The following is a 23,443-nucleotide window of genomic DNA, read 5'->3' as shown; positions in this document are numbered from 1 at the left end:
AATGGCAAGATGATGGTGATGATCAGCCAGAATCATCTAATGCTAGGGTTCCATATGAGTTCCCTGAGATGATGGTTACTGCTGACTCTGTGGATGTGAGAGGTGAGGGTCAGGATGGAGCAACTGGACAGGCAACAAATAATGTGCATACTGACAATGGAGTACAGAGAAACCAAAGGATGAGACAACCACCTTCTAGATTGAGTGACTATGTATTGTTTCCTGACAATGAAGTTACTCATGAAGGTGACTTGATCCATTTATCACTTTTCATTGAAGCTGAACCCGTGAATTTGGAGCAGGCTTTTAAGCATGAGAATTGGAGAATAGCTATGAAAGAAGAGCTTGATTAAATTGAGAAAAATAAGACCTGGAGCTTGGTAGATTTACCAAAGGATAAGAAGGCTATTTATGTGAAGTGGGTTTATAAAACAAAACTGAAGCCTGATGGATCTGTGTCAAGATACAAGGCCAGGTTGGTGGCAAGAGGTTTTCAACAAAGAGAAGGATTGGACTATACTGATGTTTTTGCTCCAGTAGCAAGAATGGAGACAGTGAGGATGGTGGTTGCTACTGCTAGTTTGAAGAATTGGAGATTGCATCAACTGGATGTTAAATCAGCATTTCTGAATGGCCCCCTTGATGATGAGGTTTATGTTCAACAACCTTCTGGTTTTGAAGTTCAGGGAGATGAGCACAAGGTGTATAGATTGCATAAAGCTCTATATGGGCTCAAGCAAGCTCCTCGAGCTTGGAATAAGAGAATTGATGGATTCTTGAGTCAGTTGGATTTCTTAAAATGCATTTCTGAGCATGGTGTGTATGTGCTTAAGACCAAGAGAACTGGTATGCTTATTGTGTGTCTTTATGTAGATGATTTACTAGTCACTGGAAGTGATGAGGCTGAGATAAGCAGGTTTAAAGAGAAGATGCAATCAGAGTTTGAAATGAGTGATATGGGAGAGCTAACATACTTTCTGGGAATAGAGTTTATCAGAACTAAAAGAGGAATTTTCATGTGTCAAAGGAAATATGCAGCTGAAGTCTTGAAGAGGTTCAAATTGGCTGAGTGCAATGCTGTGACCACTCCAGTAGAGTGTGGTGCTATTCTAACCAAGTCTGATACAGGAAAGCCAGTGGATTCAACACTGTTCAAGCAGATAGTGGGTTCACTAAGGTACCTATGTAGTAGCAGGCCAGAAATTAGCTATGGAGTGGGATTGATAAGCAAGTTTATGGAGAGTCCCAAAGAATCACATTTCCTGGCAGCAAAGAGGATACTAAGGTACATTAAAGGAACCCTTGATCATGGAATATTGTTTCCCAATAAGGCTTGCAATGTGAAAAATGAAATTACTGGTTATGTAGACTCAGATTGGAGTGGAGATAAAGATGACAGAAAGAGCACAACTGGTTATGTGTTCTTGTGTGGAGATGCACCTGTGTCTTGGTGCTCAAAGAACCAGCCTATAGTAGCTTTGTCCTCGTGTGAAGCTGAGTATGTAGCAGCTTCTTTCAGTGCTTGTCAGACCTTGTGGATTGGTATGGTTCTGGAAGAGATAGGTCTGAAGGTTCCTGAGGTGATGAAGTTACTGATTGATAACAGATCAGCTATTGATCTAGCTAAACATCCTGTGGCACATGGAAAGAGTAAACACATTGAGACTCGTTTTCATTTCCTCAGAGATCAGGTGACAAAGGGAAAGCTTGAGCTGATTCATTGTCCTACTGAAGAGCAGTTGGCAGACTTGTTCATTAAACCATTGAGGGCTGAGAGGTTTAGTGTATTGTGTAAGAAGCTGAATATTTTGTCTGCAGCTGAGGTTTTGAATTAGGAGAGAGTCTTGTGAATTCTGAATTAGGAGAGAGTGTTAGAAATAGTAATAATTCAGTATTCAGTCCTCTTAGTTAGTTCATGATTGTATGTTAGTCCCTAGAGATTGTATTCATTAATCATTTCAGCCCTTGTTGTAATTGACTTAAATAAGACACACACTGTGAGAGTGTGTACACAATCAATGTTAATCATTTTTTCTCTCTCTCACCAGTTAATTCCGTTTACCTTCATTACTATCTTTCTTTCCTCTTTTCTGCACATTGAATGGTTTAGCCTCAGCATTGAATTGAAGCATTCAATCAGGGTTTTCCTTCTTCATCTGAGTATACACAAATTCTCCAACAGTTCGCAGCTTCATCACCTATATTATTAACCATACCAAAACCATAAGTGTTCATAGAGCAGAAAGAACAGATAAGTTCATACTCTTATATGTTTCCTTACTACAAGCAAAGGGAGAGTATGTTATACTTTCTGTAACACTCTGATATCTCTGTGTTTAAATTATACCATGGATTTATAGTGATTTATTTTCTAGATGGGACATATCATTAAGAAAGTACAATTCTCAAGAGTTATTGTAAAATTTAGTTTAGTTAATATTTTAAAGTTGATTCTGATCATATAAGTGGAAAATAAATATTACTTAAAGAAAAATACTAGCAATACCATCTTTTCAACACCAACTCATTGATTAATTAAAATTTAAATGAGATCCGCTAAAAATATGAGTCTCACTTTCAATTTAATTAGACGCGCATGAGTTTCAACAATCAATAAAAGAGTGTTGAAAAGAGAGTGTTAAAATGAGTGTTGCTAGCACTCTTCTTCATTAAAATTTACATGTGACGTGACACGGAAGCTCTGGTTTACCAATATGCAAGATCACCCGAACTCTACCCTTTAAGAAGGACTAAACCCAACATTTTTCTAAAAGAAATAGAAAATATAATTTTTTTATTGAATTATGACAAAAATTGAACCAAGTGATAAAATTGAAAATGAAGGGATTTGTAGGGTGAAGTATTGACGAAAGAATTAATTTACTAACAATTAACAACTACTATAAAAAAAAAAAACACGAGGGGTGTGGAAATTTGTTACCAGGTTAAAAAAGCTGGAAAAATCAAAATAAAATTAACCAGCTTAACGTGGAAGAGATTATGCCATAAAACAAAAACGTGACACAGATTGGAGAGAGAGAGAGGGTTGGAAGAAGAAGAAGAAGCAGAAGAGTCTCTCTTAGGCTGAGCCTGTAGTTGAGACTGAGATCGATCCCCTTGAATTCATTCGCAAATGGGAGAGGTGGCGCGTGGTGGAGGTTGTTGTCCTCCGATGGATCTGTTCCGTTCCGAGCCGATGCAACTCGTTCAACTCATCATCCCCATCGAATCTGCTCACCGCACTGTCTCCTACCTCGGCGACCTTGGCCTCCTTCAGTTCAAAGATGTCAGTAACTCTAAACCCTTTCCGATTAGGTTTCCGCCTTCTGTTCATAATTTATCTGCTAATTGATCTATACAAACTGCGATTTCATTTCAATCTTGATTGCCGTATTCCTGAGTAGATTCGAAAACTTGTTATTCAGCATTTCGTGAGAATTACTTAGTTAATTCAACTTCATCATCGCAGTGCTAATCAAATCGTTGGCAAATCAATGGTGTAAAAATTAGCTGATAATTTAAAATTGATTTATTATTATTATTATTGGCAAATTCAGTAGCAGCTGGAAGGGATGGATCATAATCTTGCATCATGATTATACTTTTATATTTAATTTTGGTTTATATTCGATTTGATCGAGTAGAATGGATAGAGGACAAATGATTTTCTCTAAATTGAAGCATGTTGATGGGGTGTGTTGCTGGCTTGAGAGGTCTGTCTTTCTAAGCCTAATGTGTTTTACTCTATGTTATTTTCAGCTCAATTCAGAGAAGAGCCCTTTTCAACGGACTTATGCAGCTCAGGTGCGTATTTCTTCTGCTATATAAGCTGCTTCTGGAACCTGAACACAGTGCTCTTGTAGAAGTAAATTTTGTCAAAATGTTTTGTAATGGTAGAAATTGTTTCGAATGATGATAATTAAGGCCCATCAATAATTTCTGCTCTTGTGTGCTCCACATGACATCTTGCTGCTCCGCGAAACCTTTTGAAAGTAAATTCGTAAGCAACTGAATCTAGCTAACAATTTATGCAGAAATGTTCTGAATTTCTGGGATTGATCTGCTGTTTGAAAATGACATGCTATTTTTCCTTTATGTTGCACAAATTTATCATATGATTTTAATTACTGTGCCAAGAATTATCCGTAGGAACAATAGCGGTAGGAGAGAAGGGGCGGTGGAGAGATCCTGGACAGTGGATTGCGGGCAACTTTTAGAGTTTTTCTTTGGAGTTATTATATTTTGCAAATTGCATAAATTTAAAATTTAACTTTTGCTGCATTTACTGATAGTATGTTCAGTGCATAAGCTGTCTTTAAGGAGTTTTTTTGGCCCAAAATTGATTCAGCCTAAGAGTGGGTGGCATTGTGGTGTGAAGTATATGATGTTTTTAAGGAGGTTCCCTTAACAGACATGTGATTGGATTGGACATCTTTTTTCTCCATTATACTCTTCTATTTCCCATTCTTTGTTTTCCTCTTCAATTAAGTAGGATTTGTTGTCCTCCTAGCTCATTGTGTTTCCTTCTCTTTGTTTTAATTATTTTTTTAAATATAAAATACTGATATGCTTTTGGTTATGTTTGGGGGATCAATATTGGTCCTTGTGAAGATAAAAAGATGTGGAGAGATGGCTCGCAAATTGCGATTTTTCAAGGAACAAATGTTGAAGGCAGGTGTTTCACCAAAACTGTCTACAACACAGGTTGATGTGAACATTGATAACCTTGAGGTATGTGAATATGTTTTTTGACAAAGTTTTTTCACCTTTCTTTTAATTTACTTTACGAGCTGACATCTGTTTGTCTTGTAATAGGTAAAACTTTCAGAGATCGAGTCAGAGTTAACTGAGATGAATGCAAATGGTGAAAAATTGCAACGCTCATACAATGAACTTGTGGAGTATAAGCTTGTTCTGCAGAAGGTGCAGTGTGTTCTCTACTTAAGCCTCGGACCATGATGTGTCTTCTATTCAAATATTATGCATAACCAAGAGAGAGCAAGGCTAATTATCTGCTGCCTCCTGGATTTAATCTGCTTGTTCTTTTAAGTGGCTTGTAATTGTTACTATGCCCTTAGAACATATATAGTTGTGGAAAATAACTAAAACAGGAGTAAATGGTGTCTTTTCCTTCATAATATTGGCAAAATAGAAAATTTTAGGGGTATCTTAAATTACTGCTGAACCATATTATTTGATTTGAAACATGAATTTGGTTATCATTGATCTTGTATTCTTGTTATTTTATATTATTGAAATTTAGCCTTTTAGATGTATCGATGTTAAGTATGGCAGGTCAATCAGATCATAGTTATTCCCCTTTTTCAGGCTGGTGAGTTTTTCCACTCAGCTCAAAGCGGTGCCATAGAACAGCAGAGGGAATATGAATCTCGCCTTTTGAGTGGTGAATCTATGGAAACACCTTTATTACAGGATCAAGTAGATTTCTTACCTGCTGATCTACTTTTTTTTTTCTTATAATGTTGACAATAACCTTTTCTAAATGATTTTGTTCATGTTGTTTGTTTCATTGTAAAGGAGTTGTCAGGTGATTCATCGAAGCAAATTAAGTTGGGGTTTCTCGCAGGTCTTGTTCCCAGGGAAAAGTCCATGACATTTGAGAGAATCTTATTTCGTGCTACTAGAGGCAATGTATTCTTGAGGCAGACTGCTGTTGAGGATCCTGTCACTGACCCTGTTTCTGGAGAAAAGGTGTCCCTCTTCCCTTCCAAAAAAATTCTACTGAAAGGACATCTTGTGTTTCTCATGAATACAACTTTGGGTTATAACAAAAATTGTTAGCTGATAGATAAACCACATCAAAATCTTGTCCAGATGCTTGTTAGTCTGGACGTACATGTTGGTGATTTTCTTGAGTTTGCATTATAAATGGTGTTATTGTGCATTCATTGCATAAAAGTGTCAGATACTTGGAGTTGGTTGGCTGTTTTCTGTCAACTGTATATTTTACACAGTAACACACATGTCACGGCTTTCCTTGACCTTCTATTGACAGTGTCCTCAGTGAAATTTCTTTTGTAACATGAATCAGTGATCAAGTTTAATTGTATTGTATGTTGGATTTCCCAATTGTATTTGACTATTCTGTTCATATTGTACCTGTGTGTTGGGGCTGTTGGCATGGACAAATTTAAAGTGGAGGTGATCATTGATTGATAAACTACATAATCTCTAATTTTTATGCAAAACTGGATATGTGGTTCTTTGTGTTTTGCTTCTGATAGTTACCTACCTATGAATCTATGCTTGTGAGTTGTGATTGAACCTAAAATGGAAGAGGTTCTTCATTCTTGGTTGAAATAAGTTTTTGCCTACTGCAATATATTATTATATTGGTGACTTAATGATGTTGACCTGCAGACTGAGAAAAATGTGTTTGTGGTCTTCTATGCCGGTGAAAAAGTCAAAGCAAAGATTCTGAAAATCTGTGATGCTTTTAGTGCTAATCGCTACCCTTTTGCTGAGGAACTGGGAAAACAAGCTCAAATGATTACAGAGGTTTGTACTTTGGTTCTTATTTCTTTTAAGGAATAGCTTATTTGCACTCCCTTCCCCGCAAAAAAAAGACCCACCAAGTAATCTGTCAAGCTTCTGCTGTAGTAGTATACTATTGACCTTGATAATCCTGTCCTCCATAACCATCATAGTTGGTGAGTGCCGAGTACCTGTGATGTGTTACTGAGTATGATGTTTACTCAGGCTGATTTTTCTATTTGCATATGTAGTCATGTTATTTGCATGTGTATAGTCTGAGCGATATATGATGGGCTGGTGGTGTAACTTAGATATTCTTCCTTCATAGTTGCATTTCTCTGACTTTGTGTTGTTTAAATGATTCTTACTAGCTGCTTGCAGATATCATTATCTTTTCATTTTGTGTAACAATGACATTTATCTAGCTGAACTGTTCCTTTGTATGTTTTATTTCTAAGAAGCCTTGCCCTTTATCTGTTTGTGCAACATATTTGGGAAGTTACAACATTTTGTCTTTATGCCAAAATGATTTTGGCAAATGCACCTGCAGGCTTCTGGAAAAATTTCAGAATTGAAGACCACCATAGATACTGGACTCCAGCACCGGGTTAACTTGCTAGATACTATTGGCGTGCAATTCGAGCAGTGGAATCTTTTGGTATGTTGAAAAATGAAACTTAATCATGTGTTGTGTATGTAACGGGCATGACTATTAATACTGGACCACTGACTCTAATATCATGTTTTTGCCTAATTGATTGCAACTTTTCATTCTCTTAAGTTTAAATTGTTTGTAGATTAATTTTTTTTCTGTTGTTTGAAAGTGATTAATTTCTCTTGATTTCTTTAAACTCATGAAGGTCAGGAAGGAGAAATCCATTCACCATACCCTGAATATGCTAAGCCTTGATGTGACAAAAAAATGTCTTGTGGCTGAGGGGTGGAGCCCTGTTTTTGCAACAAAGCAGGTGTTTGTTCTTCCTATGTTCCTTCATTTTATAATGGATTTTCATTTTGTCTAGCCAGATACTAGTGTTATTACATCCTTTATGATTACTCTAAAGTAATTTTGTGGAACATGTTACCTTGATTTTTCAGATCCAGGATGCATTACAGCGGGCAGCAGTTGACTCTAATTCTCAAGTCAGTGCCATTTTCCAAGTTCTGCATACTAAGGAGATGCCACCTACCTATTTTCGCACAAACAAGTTTACTTCTTCATATCAAGGAATTATTGATTCATATGGGTGAGTGTCTTAGTGATTACCTTTTCTTTTCTTTATCCTTGTGTGTATGGAAAGAGGTGTACTTATTGATATTATGTGCTGATTTCTGAATAAGTGCAACATATGTAATGTTTGTGCGGTGTTTGTAATATGTTTGCACTGTAAGTTTGATGTGCAATATACCATTGAAGTTTGCATATACAAAAATAATGTTTGTAGTTGTAGGTCAATACATGTAGTCTATCATTTTTACAGCGAAAATTTCATTTCTATCTTACAAGATGTAATACTGTGGGACCCTTACACTTGCACTACCAATGTTCGTTATCCCATGTTAAGTTATTTACTTCTGTTTTGCAGATATTTATTAATATTCCATCTCCGATGCATGGTTCATTAGACTTGATTTGGAGTCTACTCTAGAAAGAGTTCAATTTGTAAACAAATTTGTTTAAACAAAATGTTGGTGGATATTTCATGCCTTGATTATAACTATTATTTTCCAATGACATTTAGACAAAATTGAAGGCATGTTCTTGACTCCATTTTGTATTTGTGCGTTGAGTTGAACATGTCAGAAGCAAACTGAAACAGTTAGATTAGCAGCCACAAATGGTCTTCATCTGGACAAGTACCAAGGCTGAAACCTGTATGAAAGTTCATTAATTCATTGTTTAGAAAAGTAAATTCTAATGTTAAATCCTATAAACACTTCAAATGCCAAATTTAAATTTTAAAGATTCCCCCCATTAAAGTGCTTTATTTTCTATAATATCGATGAAAACTTTACATTGAGATATGAAAGTGAGATTGTTGCACCTCAAGGTCTGCCTGTTTTAATATTGAGCTAATGGGTGGTCAATTTTCTCAACAAATCAAGAACTAGATTCCTTATTTGTTTATGCTTTTATGATTGAAAGGTATCAATCTTATACTTCGAATTTTATACTTATATTTCAGGGTTGCTAAATATCAGGAGGCAAATCCTACTGTGTATACTGTAGTTACCTTTCCATTTCTCTTTGCCGTGATGTTTGGTGACTGGGGACATGGAATATGTTTACTACTGGCAGCTCTATATTTCATCATCAGGGAGAGAAAACTTTCTAGCCAGGTAATCTTTTAGTTTTCCTTGAAAATTCATCCTTTAAGATAGGTACAAAAGGCAAGATTTTAATGTTAGAATTTAAGTAGATTTTCTCCATCTTTCTAGAAAATGCCGGAGTATCTCTTGTGCTATGCATGGTGATTTTGAGAGATATAAAGATAACAATGGGTAGGGTTTGAATGTAATGGGTCCAAATACACATTTGAAGTAAATGGAATGTGTTTTCCTTTCATTTGGGTAAATAACTTGACTAAGTGCTTATTTAATAAATTCTTATCACATGGGAATAAACTAATTTCTATGAACTTATTTGAGAAATTTATTGAAATAATCTGAAAAGAGCCTATAGGTATTAGGTAGGTAGCCATCTTATAAGTTTCGGGTCCATTTGCTGAATCTTATGAAAAAAAGTGATTTATTTCTTTTCGAGATTTTATGTAGGAAAAAGCAGATGTTTTGTATGGTTACAATTGTAGACTGCCTTTTATTTATTATTTATAATTTCAGAAAGTAGCTTCTCAAAATAATTAGAAATGATTCTTTTATAAGGTGAATTTTAAGGGTGTTTTTTAAAAAAGAAAATTAAGTTCAACCCCTCAAAATAAATGTGAGGTTTTCTTTTAAAAAATTTCAAACAGTTAATCAAATGTCTGCTCAAGTGCTTATATCTTGAGTCAAGCTTGAATAAACTAAACAAAAAAACACTTCCAAACACTTCCTGTGTGTCTTTTCTTTAATAGTCTTGGATTAAAAATACTATTTTAATACTAAAATCAGCTATTTTCTTTAACATTGTCTTTATCGACTGTTCTTTCTATAACAGAAACTTGATGACATCACAGAGATGACTTTTGGAGGTCGTTATGTTATTTTGTTGATGTCACTCTTCTCGATCTACACTGGTTTGATCTATAATGAGTTCTTTTCTGTCCCATTTGAACTCTTTGGTCCCTCTGCGTACGAATGCCGTGATCTTGCTTGCAGGTGAACCAAATCCCTTAATTCATTACATTCAATGTTGTGCTTTACGATATTAGAAATTTAGTCACTGTCTTTTATGTGTTTTTATTTACCCTCTTCTTGATGCAGTGAAGCAACAACAATTGGTCTGATAAAAGCGCGACGCACGTACCCTTTTGGGGTGGATCCTGTTTGGCATGGTACACGAAGTGAATTGCCATTCCTAAACTCATTGAAAATGAAAATGTCAATTCTTCTTGGAGTAGCGCAGATGAACCTTGGAATTATAATGAGCTTTTTTAATGCCATATTCTTTAGGAACAGCGTAAACATATGGTAAGTTAACATGTATTTGAATGGTAACATTTATTATTGTAAAATCCTACTTTTTCCTGCCTCGGGTCCTATACAGTTTTGTGCATTCTATTGGCATCTGCAATCAATTTTCGATTCTTTCTATTACTATGTGAACTTGCTTACTAATTTAAAATTAATCTAACTTTTTATTTTAATATTTCACTCTTAGGTTCCAATTTATTCCCCAAATGATATTTCTCAACAGTCTATTTGGCTACCTATCCCTTCTTATCATTGTAAAGTGGTGTACTGGTTCTCAAGCTGATTTGTACCATGTAATGATCTACATGTTCCTAAGCCCAACAGACGATTTGGGTGAAAACGAACTCTTTGCTGGTCAGAAAAATCTGCAGGTTAGTTAACGGGTCACCCCCCCCCCCCCCAACACACACAAATAACACCACCAAACTTCAATAGTATATGAATAATACTTTTTACATGTTTTTTTCTGTTCCTACCAGCTTGTGCTTTTGCTTCTGGCTGTTGTCGCTGTGCCCTGGATGCTGTTGCCAAAGCCTTTTATTTTGAAGAAGCAACACGAAGCTGTATGCTTACTCGTATACTAAGTTAAATTTTTGTTCTTGCATGGAACTTTTATCTTGTTCTGATTCTAATCGTTATGGTACTTCAGAGACACGGTGCAGAATCCTATGCGCCACTTCCGAGCACAGAGGAGAGCTTGCAAGTGGAGTCAAATCATGATTCCCATGGGCATGAGGAATTTGAGTTCAGTGAAATTTTTGTACATCAGCTCATACACACCATAGAATTTGTACTTGGAGCAGTATCTAATACAGCTTCTTACCTTCGTCTGTGGGCCCTTAGGTATGTTTGTAAGCTGCACAACGGTTCTAATCTAATAATATTTGCTCGAGTCCTACAAAAGATACAATATTACAGTTACACATTTACTGATTATTTTCCCTTTTGTTCCCAGTCTTGCTCATTCAGAGTTATCAAGTGTGTTCTACGAGAAGGTTCTGCTTCTGGCATGGGGGTATGTTGAGTTTACAAATTTTTGTTACATTTTCTTACTTCTGAATTCTGATGCATGATATTGCTTAGAGAGGGTAGGAGTAGTAAGTGTTCAATATATGATGAACCAAGGGAAATAATTCAGCGTATATCTTTTGCTATTGCACGATATTTATTAGTGGAAACTGTCATTTTTTGAAATTTATGTTGGAAATGGATCCTCTCCTGCAGTTTATCTCTATGAGGCTAACAATTTCCTGTTTCTAATTTTTCATTCTCCAACCAAATTGTTTTCCCCTCAAATTAAAAAGCAGTTTGAATTAATGTGGGAAGTGACCGGTAATTGTTCTGATGTCACAGGTACAATAATGTGATTATCCTGATAGTCGGTATCCTTGTCTTCATTTTCGCTACCGTTGGAGTGTTGCTTGTTATGGAAACTTTGAGTGCCTTCTTGCATGCGCTTCGACTTCACTGGGTGGAGTTCCAAAACAAGTTTTATGAGGGCGATGGTTACAAGTTCTTTCCTTTCTCGTTCTCATTGCTAGACGAAGAGGATGAAGTGCTTTAAAATCACATTATTAATAAGAAAGAGGAGTTATATTGCTTCAGAACTGTATTCATTCTTTAATTTGCTGTAAGAAGTTGGTGATTGGTATCTGTGGCATTGTATATGGTGGAATCCTGGTAGCTTTTTCATCCAACATCATGTCGTGTCTTGTTTATTTATCCATTTGAGGGAATAAATATATCCTAATTAGGGGAGTGACTTTGTATGAGCTATAGGCAGGCGTGATCAGGTGTAATAATTATTGCTTACAAGATACCTTCGACATTTCTATTTATATTTTATTTAAATATATATCCTTATGTAGATGTCTTAATTTGCATTACGTTGAATTCGTAGTGATTAAACAAAGAGTTTAATTTTAATGTACCGACGGTGTAAATTTTTTTTACACTGTGAACCAATTAGATTTCAAAGATTTATCATGTCCCTTGGTTTAATTAAATAAAAAATCTATCATTCTCACATTCAAGAAATCTGATTAGTTGACGGTCTAAAAAAAATTTAAACCGTTGGTGCATCAAACTTTTTCCCTTAAACAAATATAGAAGTTTATTTCAAATATAGAAGTATATTTGCAAAAAAAATAATGTTGTGGGTTTTAATGCCATTCTATGGCTAAACAGGACTGTCAATATCATAAGTGCGTGCGCCCCTTAAGTAGGATTAGAAGCATTTTTGAAAGAAAAGTTTTTGGAGGATTTGGTTGGTGTTGTTCAATTCAATGCATTCCATAATAAGAAAAGTTTTTCATAATTGGTGCCATTTGCAAATTAAGGGCAATTTCTATTTCAATGCTCAAGAAGACTGACTAGAAATTGATTCTTACGATTGCATAATAGGGAAGACTACGTTTTATAAACAGACAATTCATTTATGCTGAAAAATGTACGGGAAAGACTATGTTTGGTAAACAAATTAACATTAAAATCCTAAGTGGTATGAAGAGCAGCCACAGTTGAAACCATAGAGTCCACCCCACAGATATTTCTTCCTCTGCAAATCTTGTAGTATCCATTTTCTCCCCAATTCTCTCCCCAGGAATTTTTGATTATCCAATATGGCTTCTGCTTCATCCGAATTGGTGCATAGCTTTCAGAACCGTATCCCACCAACAAGACCCCATGATTCAGCTTCTTTGAACATACGTATGGGCACGACACTCCACCCACATATGTCTGCATATATACTGCATTGATGGCCACTGCATTCAAGAGTCACAAGATTATGAGTCATCAACATCCAAACATCCACTCTTACATAAAAATAGCTCCAAATAAACGCGGTGAACAATCGCAAAAGATAAGAAAAAATTGCTTTTGTTCACCATGATTTTGCGCTGTATCCAAACATGAACTTAGTACTTACCGGCAAGAGGACCGTTTTTGACAAGATTTGCGGCAATCTGATCTTCATCACGTGAGACAACACTGAAGTTTGCCACCGATGCTGCAATCTTTGCTTTGTCAAATTTGCAAGTCCCTCCATTAGTACCAGAGTAAGGATAGTCTTCCTCTCGCATGACTCCACCATTGTTAAGGATGTACTCAAAAGCACTGTTCATCAATCCACCATTGCAGCCAGAGTCACAAGAACCTGCTTCTTCTGGATCACACTGCACATGTAAATGGAACTGGTTTAGACAACATAAGCAAGGAACAACGGCTAATTAAGGAATATGCAACTAGTTACTTAAATGCATGTTCGGACCAAAGTTATTTAAGTTTAGATATTATGAGAAAAGTGATTTCTCAAGGGTATTATTATGAAATCCAGATATGAAATTACACAATTTATTATAAATTTATAACCATCCCAGAAGCTACTATCTTTAACTAGTATGTGAAAGTGATTTTGGAAATAAAATCTATCAATTTTTAACATATATTTGTATAACCAACTAAAAGTGATGTGATAGTGAACAGATAAAGGGCAAAAGAAATAAATAGAACAAACCTGGTGATCACAATCCACAAGCTGTTGCTCGCTAAGACTGACAAGTTCACCAGTAGAGAGAAAGTGAGCACCTTCAAGTGCCCCAGTTGCACTAAAACTCCAGCAAGATCCACATGAACCCTGATTCTTGACAGGGGTAACCGCACCGTGCTCTCTCCAATCAAAATCCTTCGGAAGATTATCAGTCGGAAGAATGGGAGCGCTGTCTGCATCAGAAGGCAAACCCACTCCTCTGAGGCCCAAAACACTGTGCTGGAACTCCATCGGCGTTAGATCAGAGAACTGCGTCACGCCGTGAACCGCAGACGGGTCCAACAGCTGGTGGCGGCGTGCTCGGTGCATGTTAGACTTGAACACATTGAACCTGTAACCATGCTCCTCCTCGGTAGCGTACACCTTCCCGAACCGACGCTTAAACTCCAGAAAGTGGTGTTCTGCCCCCAAACCCTCGTCGTCGACCACCTGACAGATCATCGGGTCGACGCCGTCGGAGGAGGAGACGTTGGAGAAGAAGAGGAAGAACACAAACAAGAGGAAAAGAATCCGATGATCAACCATGTTGAGAAATCAAAGGTAACAGAGGTAACGTAAGGGTTAGGCTAAGAATGAGAAAGGAATGAATATGAACGTGAATGTGTATGAGAATGAGAATGTGATAGTGGCATGCAGAATGATAATCCTAATATTTATGATGAATGATGAAATTAAAATCTGGAAAACGATTTCGTAGGAGATAAGATTAGGAATCATTTTTTTAAGTGATTAGGAATCCTTATAGTTAGTTATGATATGATATGATTTTTTTTTGGGTTAAATATGATATGATATGATGAACGTGATGATAAACTGAAATTGATTTTTTTTGGTAAGAGTTACTCTGTTTTTCTTAAATTGAAATTGATATATATTAATGATGAAATTCAAAATTAAAAAGTGATTGATTTCGTATGAGATAGCTAGAGTAAGGTTTTATTTTAATAACTAACAGCTACATGAAAAGATAACTGACATTATCTTTCTTCCAAGTTGAATGACAGTTAGGTTGTTAATCCAGTTAGGTTGTTAATTTGTTAAGGTTTTATGATATTTTCTATTCCTAGTTACCTGTGTCTTGTCAATAATAATCTAACAATAAATAAGAGATGCTAAATTTCATATAATATATATATATATATGTCCACCTAAATTTCATGATAATATTTCTTGTGTGTCGATAATATGTTAACACTTTATTTTTTTATCTTTTAATTTTATTCTTATCACATCATTTATCATTTTTAGACCATCATTATCCAAAAAACTCATTAGAGTTTCTAACTTAAATTTTGGTAATGTCACGTCATTTAACCCCACTTTAATTAACTTTACTCACTTTTTACTCCAACCCAGCAACCCTAAAAAGTTTTTTAAATTGACCCCTCAATATACCTCACCTTTTTTATATTTTTATTATTTATATTTCATTTTAATTAATTCTTGTTTTTTATAACTTTGAGCAGAAAGAAACTTTGGAGCAAAGTTGCTTGCCACGTGGAGAAACTTCATTTTCTGCAACAGTTAAGAAACTTTATTTCAGATGACATGTCACAAAAAAACTCGCAGATGCACAATTATCTCTATTCTCTTTCTTTCTCTCCCTATCAAATGTACGTGGAAGAGTATGAACAAAACTTTTTTGATATTTTATATGGAAATATCTTTTCATAATTTTCTTTTACGGAGAAATAACTTTCTAGGGATAGAATTTTTTTTTTTTGGTTACATTTCTAGGGATAGAATTTGTTAATGCGCTAGAAATTATGAAATTAAATGAGATTGTCTAAATAACTCATGAGAAAGTTTGAGTTAAATAACTTATTATCCAATCACATTGAAGATAAGTGAGTTAGAATTTTTATATTTTATTTATTAATTTATTTCCAACTCACTTATCTTTAATGTGATTGGATGATGAGTTATTTAACCCAAACTTTCTCATAGGTCATTTAGACAACCCCAAATTAAATTAGTTATTTGTAACGTATGAATACTTAGATTGATTTAGGAAATTTCTATTTATTTGTTTTCTCTCCTTCCAATTTTAGTAAATCAACTAATCTATTTTTTTTATGGGGACTAATCTATCTTTAACAAAACAAATCAAAGAAAGAAAATATTTAATGAAGTTTGATAATTAAATAGGAAACTTTGATATTTTATTACAATTAGTTATTTATTAGTTGAGATATTTTCAAAATTTTATGGATATTTAGTTTGATTTCAAAAAACAATGATTGTGTGCCTATGGAAGCCTTGTGGAAGCTAGGCTTTCAAGAAAAAATAAAAATGATTGTGTAGAGCGTATGTGAGCTTTACAATATATGAATGAGGGGAAAACTACTATTGTGAGAGCTCCAGGGGCTGTGATGACTACTGATTTTCCTATAAGGATAGGTCTACATCAAGGCTCAACCTTGAGTCCATAGTTGTTCAATCTAGTTTTGGACATGCTTACCGGAGATTATAGAAGATCATTCCTTACAACATGATATTTGCGGATGATAGAGTTCTTATTAAAGAATCAATGAAAGCGGTTAATTCTAGAGTTATGGAGAAAGTATGTGAAATCTAAGGATCTTTGATTAAGCAAAAGCAAAATAGAGTATATACATTGCAATTTTAGTGAGATTGGTGTTAGAAGTAATATGAAAGTAAAACTTGGAAACGACGACATATTAAGTGTTGCATGCTTGGGTGCCCATAAATTCAGGTGAGTGTAGGCTACAGGAGTGAGGTGTACCAATAAAATATAAATATTTAATATGATAAGTGCTGATTAGATCTTTTTTACACCATTTACGTTATGACCCCAACTGAATTTTAGCTTGCTAAATATACCCTCACACTTTTTAATAATTACGTATGTAAATGTCTGTTTGGATTTCAGTTAGAAACGACTGAAACGTGGTATTTGAATTAATATGATTTTGGAATATGATTTGAGTAAAATTGTGTTCGAATAAACGTGATTTGTAACTAATGTGATTTTAATAAAATGAATATTTTTTGGATGATTTGTAACTAACTTGATTTTGGATAAAAAAGTTTGGGATTATAATTAAGAAAAGTCATTACCTTAATCAAAACCAAAATTAACAGAAAAAACTCAACATTAACAAGCTTTATAAAAAAAACTTAAAATAACAGTGGCCAAGAACAGAGCAACCAAAATCCCTTCCAAACGTGAACCTAGCTTAAACAGAACACACTTTCTCTTCACTTTTTTTCCTTGAATTTGCTTTAATCGCTGGATTTTGAGATTCCCTGCAACGTTGAAATTGGTGAGGAAGAAGAGGAAAGAAATTTGAAAAAAGATACATAAATTCCAGATCTGATGTGGAGAGAAGTGACCCATATTCTCCACCCCCAATCCATCATCAACAGCAACCCCAAACCACAACCACCACCAATTTTGGTTTGTGTTTTGTTTTGAAGAAGGGAAAGAGTGGATCGGAGGAGATTGGCTTCTCAGATCTGGTGTTTCTGCATTTTTTTTAACGTTATAACCCTCCGCCGCCACGGTGGTCGGACGGAGATGAAGACGTGGCATGGACGGTGGAGGTTGGTCGGTGGCCGGAGTTCAAAGGGAGGTGCTGGGAGGAGAAGAGAGTGGAAGAGGCGAGAAAGTGAAGGGGATACAGTAACATAAGGACTGAATTCGAAAAATAGAAGGTTATGGGGGTTAGTTTATAATTATAATAAACCTACAAGGTTGATTCAGAGTTTCAAGAAGTTTTTGATATTATTAATAAATAATCCAAGTGTAATTTTCCTACTGGTACATGTCACTCTTGTATTTAACCCAGAAATTTTTTGCTTGTACCAGAGGAAATGCCATATTAAATACCTTGGATCTATTATAAAAAAATAATGGAGAAATTAACAAAGTTGTTACACACAGAATGCAAGTTAGGTGGTTAAAGTGGAGAAAAGCATCATGAGTTATCTTTGATTGCATGAGTTATATTTGATTGCTAAGTACCTATGAAGCTCATAGGAATGTTTTATTGAGCAACTATAAGAGGTGTTACCCTAGAAAGAATCGGGTACACAAAAATAGTACAAAGAAATTAAAGATATTAGGGTGGCCTCGATTGTGGAGAAGCTGATAGAAAATTTATTAATGTGGTATAGACATATGTAAAGAATACCTTAAGAAATATCCGTAAAAAAAGTGGATAACATATTTTTTTTTAAGTGGATAACATATCTTTAATCCTATAAAAGAAGGTAGAGAGAAAATAGGATGGACATTAAAGATATTGTTAAAAATATTATTATTTACATTTTATTTCTCTCCGCGTGGCGCCATTGTCCATAAATGCATTGTTATGATATATATGGAATACAAGAAAAAAAAATCTCTATACCACGATTGATTAATATTTTTGTGGTAAAGTATATATTATTATTTTTTTGAAAAGAAGTATATATTATTATTTTAAACACATAGTTTTGTATCTTATTTTAGATTCATAATTAAATTTACATAGGGTTCTATCAATAAAGTGTATTAGATAAATATACAGAGTAAGCTGAATGAAGGCAGTTTCATAATGAGATTATAATTTAATTAGATTCATCAACGTTAGCATCACCATTCAGTATACAATCACGCGTGACATTTGCAAATTAAGGGCAATTTCTTATTCAATGCTCAAGGAGATTGACTAGAAATCGTTTCTTTCGATTGCATAATAGGAAAGACTGAAAGAGTATGGTTTACAAACAAACAATTCATTTAATTTAATTACGCTGAAAAATGTACAGGAAAGACTATGTTTGATAAACAAATTAACATTTGACAAGACCAAGTACATGTTAAAATCCTAGTGATTAGTTTCCAGTGGTATGAAGAGCAGCCACAGTTGAAACCATAGAGTCCACCCCACAGACATTTCTTCCTCTGCAAATCTTGTAATATCCATTTTCTCCCCAATTCTCTCCCCAGGAATTTTTGATTATCCAATATGGCTTCTGCTTCATCCGAATTGGTGCATAGCTTTCAGAACCGTATCCCACCAACAAGACCCCATGGTTCAGCTTCTTTGAACATACGTATGGGCATGACACTCCCCCCACATATGTCTGCATATATACTGCATTGATGGCCACTGCATTCAAAGTTACAAGATTATCAGTCATCCACATCCACTCTATAAAAATAGCTCCAAATAAATGCAGTGGACAATCGCAAAAGATAAGAGAAAATTACTTTTGATCACCATGATTTTTCACTATGTATCTAAACATGAACTTAGTACTTACCGGCAAGAGGGCCGTTTTTGACAAGATTCGCAGCAATCTGATCTTCATCACGTGAGACAACACTGAAGTTTGCCACCGATGCTGCAATCTTTGTTTGATCAAACTTGCAAGTCCCACCTGCAGTACCAGAGTAAGGATAGTCTTCCTCTCGCATGACTCCACCATTGTTAAGGATGTACTCAAAAGCACTATTCATCAATCCACCTTTGCAGCCAGAGTCACAAGAACCTGCTTCTTCTGGATCACACTGCACATGTAAATGGGCCTGGTTTAGACAACATAATATGCAAGGAACAACTGCTAATTAAGGAATCCACATTTGCACATATATTGAGTTGCTATAAATTCATATTTGGACCACTGTTGTCAGAGTTGATTTTTGGATAAAATTGATTTTGATGAAATTGATTAGTTGAATATTGTGAAGTAATTGAAGTTTGAAGAATATTATGGGAAAAGTGATTTTCTTGTGAAATCCAGATATGAAATTACACGATATACCTAGCTATAAAAGTGATTTTTCAAGTAAAAGTGATTTTGGAACTAAAATAATCAATTGTCAAATTTGTATAACCACCTAAAAGTGATTTTAGCCAATGAGAATTGAGTTTAAGGTCCCAAACACACTTATTGCAATAACACTTGGTCAGTAAGAATCTCCAAAAACAGTAACCATAACCATTGAACAATTGTAAAATACAGAGGAAACCATCGATGTCTTAAATGCATATTATGCATGGTGATAGAAAGAAAGAGAACGAACCTCGTGATCACAATCCACAAGCTGTTGCTCACTAAGACTGACAAGTTTCCCAGTAGAGAGAAAGTGAGCACCTTCAAGTGCCCCAGTTGCACTGAAACTCCAACAAGATCCACATGAACCCTGATTCTTGACAGGGGTAACAGCACCGTGCTCTCTCCAATCAAAATCCTTCGGAAGATTATCAGTCGGGAGAATGGGAGCGCTGTCTGCATCAGAAGGCAAACCCACTCCTCTGAGGCCCAAAACACTGTGGCGGAACTCCATCGGCGTCAGATCAGAGAACCGCGTCACGCCGTGAACCGCAGACGGGTCCAACAGCTGGTGGCGGCGTGCTCGGTGCATGTTAGACTTGAACACATTGAACCTGTAACCATGCTCCTCCTCGGTAGCGTACACCTTCCCGAACCGACGCTTAAACTCCAGAAAGTGGTGTTCTGCCCCCAAACCCTCGTCGTCGACCACCTGACAGATCATCGGGTCGACGCCGTCGGAGGAGGAGACGTTGGAGAAGAAGAGGAAGAACACAAACAAGAGGAAAAGAATCCGATGATCAACCATGTTGAGAAATCAAAGGTAACAGAGGTAACGTAAGGGTTAGGCTAAGAATGAGAAAGGAATGAATATGAACGTGAATGTGTATGAGAATGAGAATGTGATAGTGGCATGCTCAACAATAACAATCCTAGTATTTATAATGAATGTGAAGATTCATAAAACTATGATGACGATTTCTAAGGAGATAAGATAAGGAATCGTTATTGTAATATTGTTAGTTATGATATGATGATATATTGAAATTGATTTTGATGATGAAATTCAAAATCGAAAAGTGTTGATGAGTTACCTTATTTCGGAGTTGAATGACAGTTAGGCAGTTATGCTGTTAACTAGTTTTAAGGTTTTATGCAACATCATTTTTTTTTTTTGAAAAAATGCAACATCATTTTAGTTGCCCGTGACTTGTGAATAATAATCTAAGAATAAATGTCAAAAAAAAAAATTGATTTACATGATAATAGTATCATAGTTCAAAATTGATAAATTTCATTTCAAGAATTAAATGATAAATAGTATCATTTTCTATAGAAATATAAATATTATCTTAGTAAAAAAAAAATCAAATCCTTTTTACATAAATGAAATATTATTGAGATTTATCTTTAATTTTACCTTAAAAAAACTTAATTTTAAAATTCAAGAAGTGAATTATAAGTGTTATCTAGGGATAAAAATTAATAAGAATTAAGAGAAATATTTTGACAAAGAAAAATTTATATTAAGTCTTATCTAATCTGACACTACTAGACCCACACATTCATACTCACGACTTCCATCGTCACCTTAGCCATACTTGGTGTCATCGTTTCATATTGCCCATCGCAAAAACTACATCGACAACAATGTCCAAACTTTTCCATGTTTGCATGAGTAGGTCTCATTGTACCACATCCGATAAAAAGAAAACTCAACTAAAAAGAGTGTGATATCACTTTGTAGTCACATAAGCAAAAGTTAAAAATATGAACTAAAATAAGTAATTTTCAAAAAATAAAAACAAGTAACAACATATATTTGTAGATTAAAAACTAACAAATATTTTTCAGGACTAAAACCAATATTTACTATATTTCTAGGGAGTAAAACATATATAACCCTACTTTCAGTACTTTGTTTCTCTTGAGCTTTCAGAACCGCAAAACTGCAGAAGTGTAATATCACAAACATAACATAGCAGCCGCGAGAGAGGAAGCAGCAACGAGAACCCAGGTTTGTTTCGCTTCGCCGCCCAGAGATGCGAGAGAGTGACGCCAATCCTTGCTCGCTCTGTGTTCTAAAACAATATCTTAGTTCATTCCGTTCTCCATTTTTGTTTGATACTTGATTTTCATATGTGATATTCCTCAGTGGATGAAAAAACATATTATTATACTTTTCGTGAAATTTTTTTGTGCCAATTCTCCATAGGGAAGGGGGTGGAGAGATTGTGGACAATTTTAGTTTTTTCTTTTGGACTTATTGTTTTTTGCAAATTGCACAAATTGGAAATTTAATTTTTGCTGGATATGTTGATATTATGTTCAGAGCTAAAGTTGTATCCTTAAGGAGGTTTCTGTGGCACAAATTTGTTTCGGCATAAAACTGGAGTAGAGTTTATGAATGTTATGAATTTGCACTTATTTTTCGGTTTAGGTAGAAAGATTGTCCAAGTTTTAATAAATAAGTACTCCTACACAACTAACTATAATGCTTGTTTTACTTAACTCTGATCATTTTTCTGCTTTGCAGATGGAGGGGGGTAGGATTGCTGAAGAAATTTATGCTGAAAGTTTACAACTGTCAAAATTAGAGCTAACGTCAACCGGTGCTGCTGAGCAAGAAAATAAGCTTAATGGTAAGATTTGTTATGGGTGAATTCATATGGAAACTCTGTTACTCAATGCATTGAATGGTTTAGTTTCGTCTATACTATACAAAGGGTATAACAATCATTAGAAAATATTGCCAGCTAGTAAATAAGCACTAAGTATTGAGCAGTTCTTAATATTGATACATCTAAGTTATTTTTTGCAGTCTGTTGCTTTAAGGCATCTAATTGTATGTTATGCTTTCAGATTGTGATGATAGTGATTTTGGTCTTGATGGTTCTGTCTGGGATGATTCTGATGACAAGTTGGAGCGCTCATCAGATTTGAACAGAGAGTGGCAGAGGAGGCATGACCAGTTCCATACGGTATTTTGTCAATTTAGGAATCATTTCCTTATTTTAGTTTCTAATGTCTCATGTCGACTGAGTGATTTGATATTCATTTTTCGTTCTCCATCATATTTAGATTGGGTACCGTGATGGTCTTATAGCGGGGAAGGAAGCATCTGCACAGGAGGGTTTTAATATTGGTTTTAAACAATCAGTTCATGCTGGTTTTAATTGGGGTGTTGTGAGAGGTGTAGCCAGGTATTCTGAGAGGAAAACAAAAATATGATTATGCAGTATATTTTAATTTAAATACGGTGACTTGTTCTCTAATATGTTTCTTATAATTTTCTTTTTGGCTATTTGCTTCCTGTGAAGTGCTTTTGCTTATCTTCCAGATAAGTTAAAAGAGAGGTTGGTTGAAACACTTGAAAGAAGAGATGAATTCCAACAGCTGCACGAATCAGTGCATTCTTTGTCAACAACAGATGCCCTTAGATTGTTTCATGAGGACTTCAAAGCACAAGAAGCTTCAGGGCAGAGTGAACACGTAGAGGATAGCTGCGGCATAGCAGGTTTGCAGGAACAAGCTTCACATGTCTCTCACTTGACAAATTATAGTGGAAAACTTGAATCTCTGATTCATGATTCCCCTTCCATTGACAGTCATTTACCTGAACCAAAATAAACTGTGATCTACCACTCATGTAAAACACCTTAGCCTAGAATGGTAAGAGATTATGCAGTACTTGAGACTTCTGCTAAATTTGAACGCAGTTGAACTCAACAAAGCAAGTTGAAAATACAGTTGTTAATTTCAATTTACATACATTCTCAGTGTTTATCACTTTTAAATTGTTTTTCAATATTTTTCGCATCATATAACGAATGTAACTACTTTCATAAATCAATATAGAGAAATATTTAGCTTAAGTTTCCCTTATTTGGTCCTTTTTTCTAGAGTTATTGTTTGTTTTCTAGGTATGATAGTGCCTGTGATGTTAACTTCATATCATGAAATCAAACTTTGTTAGTT

At 35.1% G+C, this 23,443-nt stretch overlaps 4 protein-coding genes across 4 annotated transcripts; 2 read left to right on the top strand and 2 right to left on the bottom strand.

The window, feature by feature from the left end:
- The first annotated feature begins 3,005 nt into the window (after positions 1–3,005).
- LOC130747518 (V-type proton ATPase subunit a3) lies at positions 3,006–11,997 on the top strand. Its single transcript, XM_057600483.1, has 18 exons — positions 3,006–3,286; positions 3,760–3,804; positions 4,612–4,731; positions 4,816–4,923; positions 5,329–5,439; positions 5,539–5,712; positions 6,382–6,519; positions 7,046–7,153; positions 7,356–7,463; positions 7,594–7,742; positions 8,682–8,835; positions 9,653–9,813; positions 9,919–10,125; positions 10,316–10,499; positions 10,608–10,691; positions 10,778–10,971; positions 11,084–11,143; positions 11,482–11,997. Exons 1-18 carry the CDS (start codon positions 3,134–3,136, stop codon positions 11,690–11,692), a joined length of 2,469 nt encoding a protein of 822 aa, XP_057456466.1. The 5' UTR covers positions 3,006–3,133; the 3' UTR covers positions 11,693–11,997.
- A 459-nt stretch (positions 11,998–12,456) lies between these two features.
- On the bottom strand, positions 12,457–14,278 carry LOC130743043 (cysteine protease RD19A-like). Its single transcript, XM_057595150.1, has 3 exons — positions 13,646–14,278; positions 13,058–13,304; positions 12,457–12,893 (listed from the first exon to the last, which is right to left on the bottom strand). Exons 1-3 carry the CDS (start codon positions 14,201–14,203, stop codon positions 12,622–12,624), a joined length of 1,077 nt encoding a protein of 358 aa, XP_057451133.1. The 5' UTR covers positions 14,204–14,278; the 3' UTR covers positions 12,457–12,621.
- Positions 14,279–18,398: 4,120 nt separating this feature from the next.
- Positions 18,399–20,345, bottom strand: LOC130743042 (cysteine protease RD19A-like). The gene is made up of 3 exons (XM_057595149.1): positions 19,716–20,345; positions 18,953–19,199; positions 18,399–18,798 (listed from the first exon to the last, which is right to left on the bottom strand). Exons 1-3 carry the CDS (start codon positions 20,271–20,273, stop codon positions 18,521–18,523), a joined length of 1,083 nt encoding a protein of 360 aa, XP_057451132.1. The 5' UTR covers positions 20,274–20,345; the 3' UTR covers positions 18,399–18,520.
- A 1,037-nt stretch (positions 20,346–21,382) lies between these two features.
- Positions 21,383–23,254, top strand: LOC130747517 (protein YAE1-like). Its single transcript, XM_057600482.1, has 5 exons — positions 21,383–21,482; positions 22,002–22,107; positions 22,328–22,446; positions 22,547–22,668; positions 22,786–23,254. The coding sequence occupies exons 2-5, from the start codon at positions 22,002–22,004 to the stop codon at positions 23,093–23,095; spliced, it is 657 nt and encodes a 218-aa protein (XP_057456465.1). The 5' UTR covers positions 21,383–21,482; the 3' UTR covers positions 23,096–23,254.
- Positions 23,255–23,443: the final 189 nt, after the last annotated feature.

Source organism: Lotus japonicus, chromosome 3 (assembly GCF_012489685.1).
Source record: "Lotus japonicus ecotype B-129 chromosome 3, LjGifu_v1.2".
Taxonomy (NCBI): Eukaryota; Viridiplantae; Streptophyta; class Magnoliopsida; order Fabales; family Fabaceae; genus Lotus; species Lotus japonicus.
The sequence above is the reverse complement of the archived record's forward strand: the minus strand, read 5'-3'. Positions and strand labels throughout refer to the sequence as shown.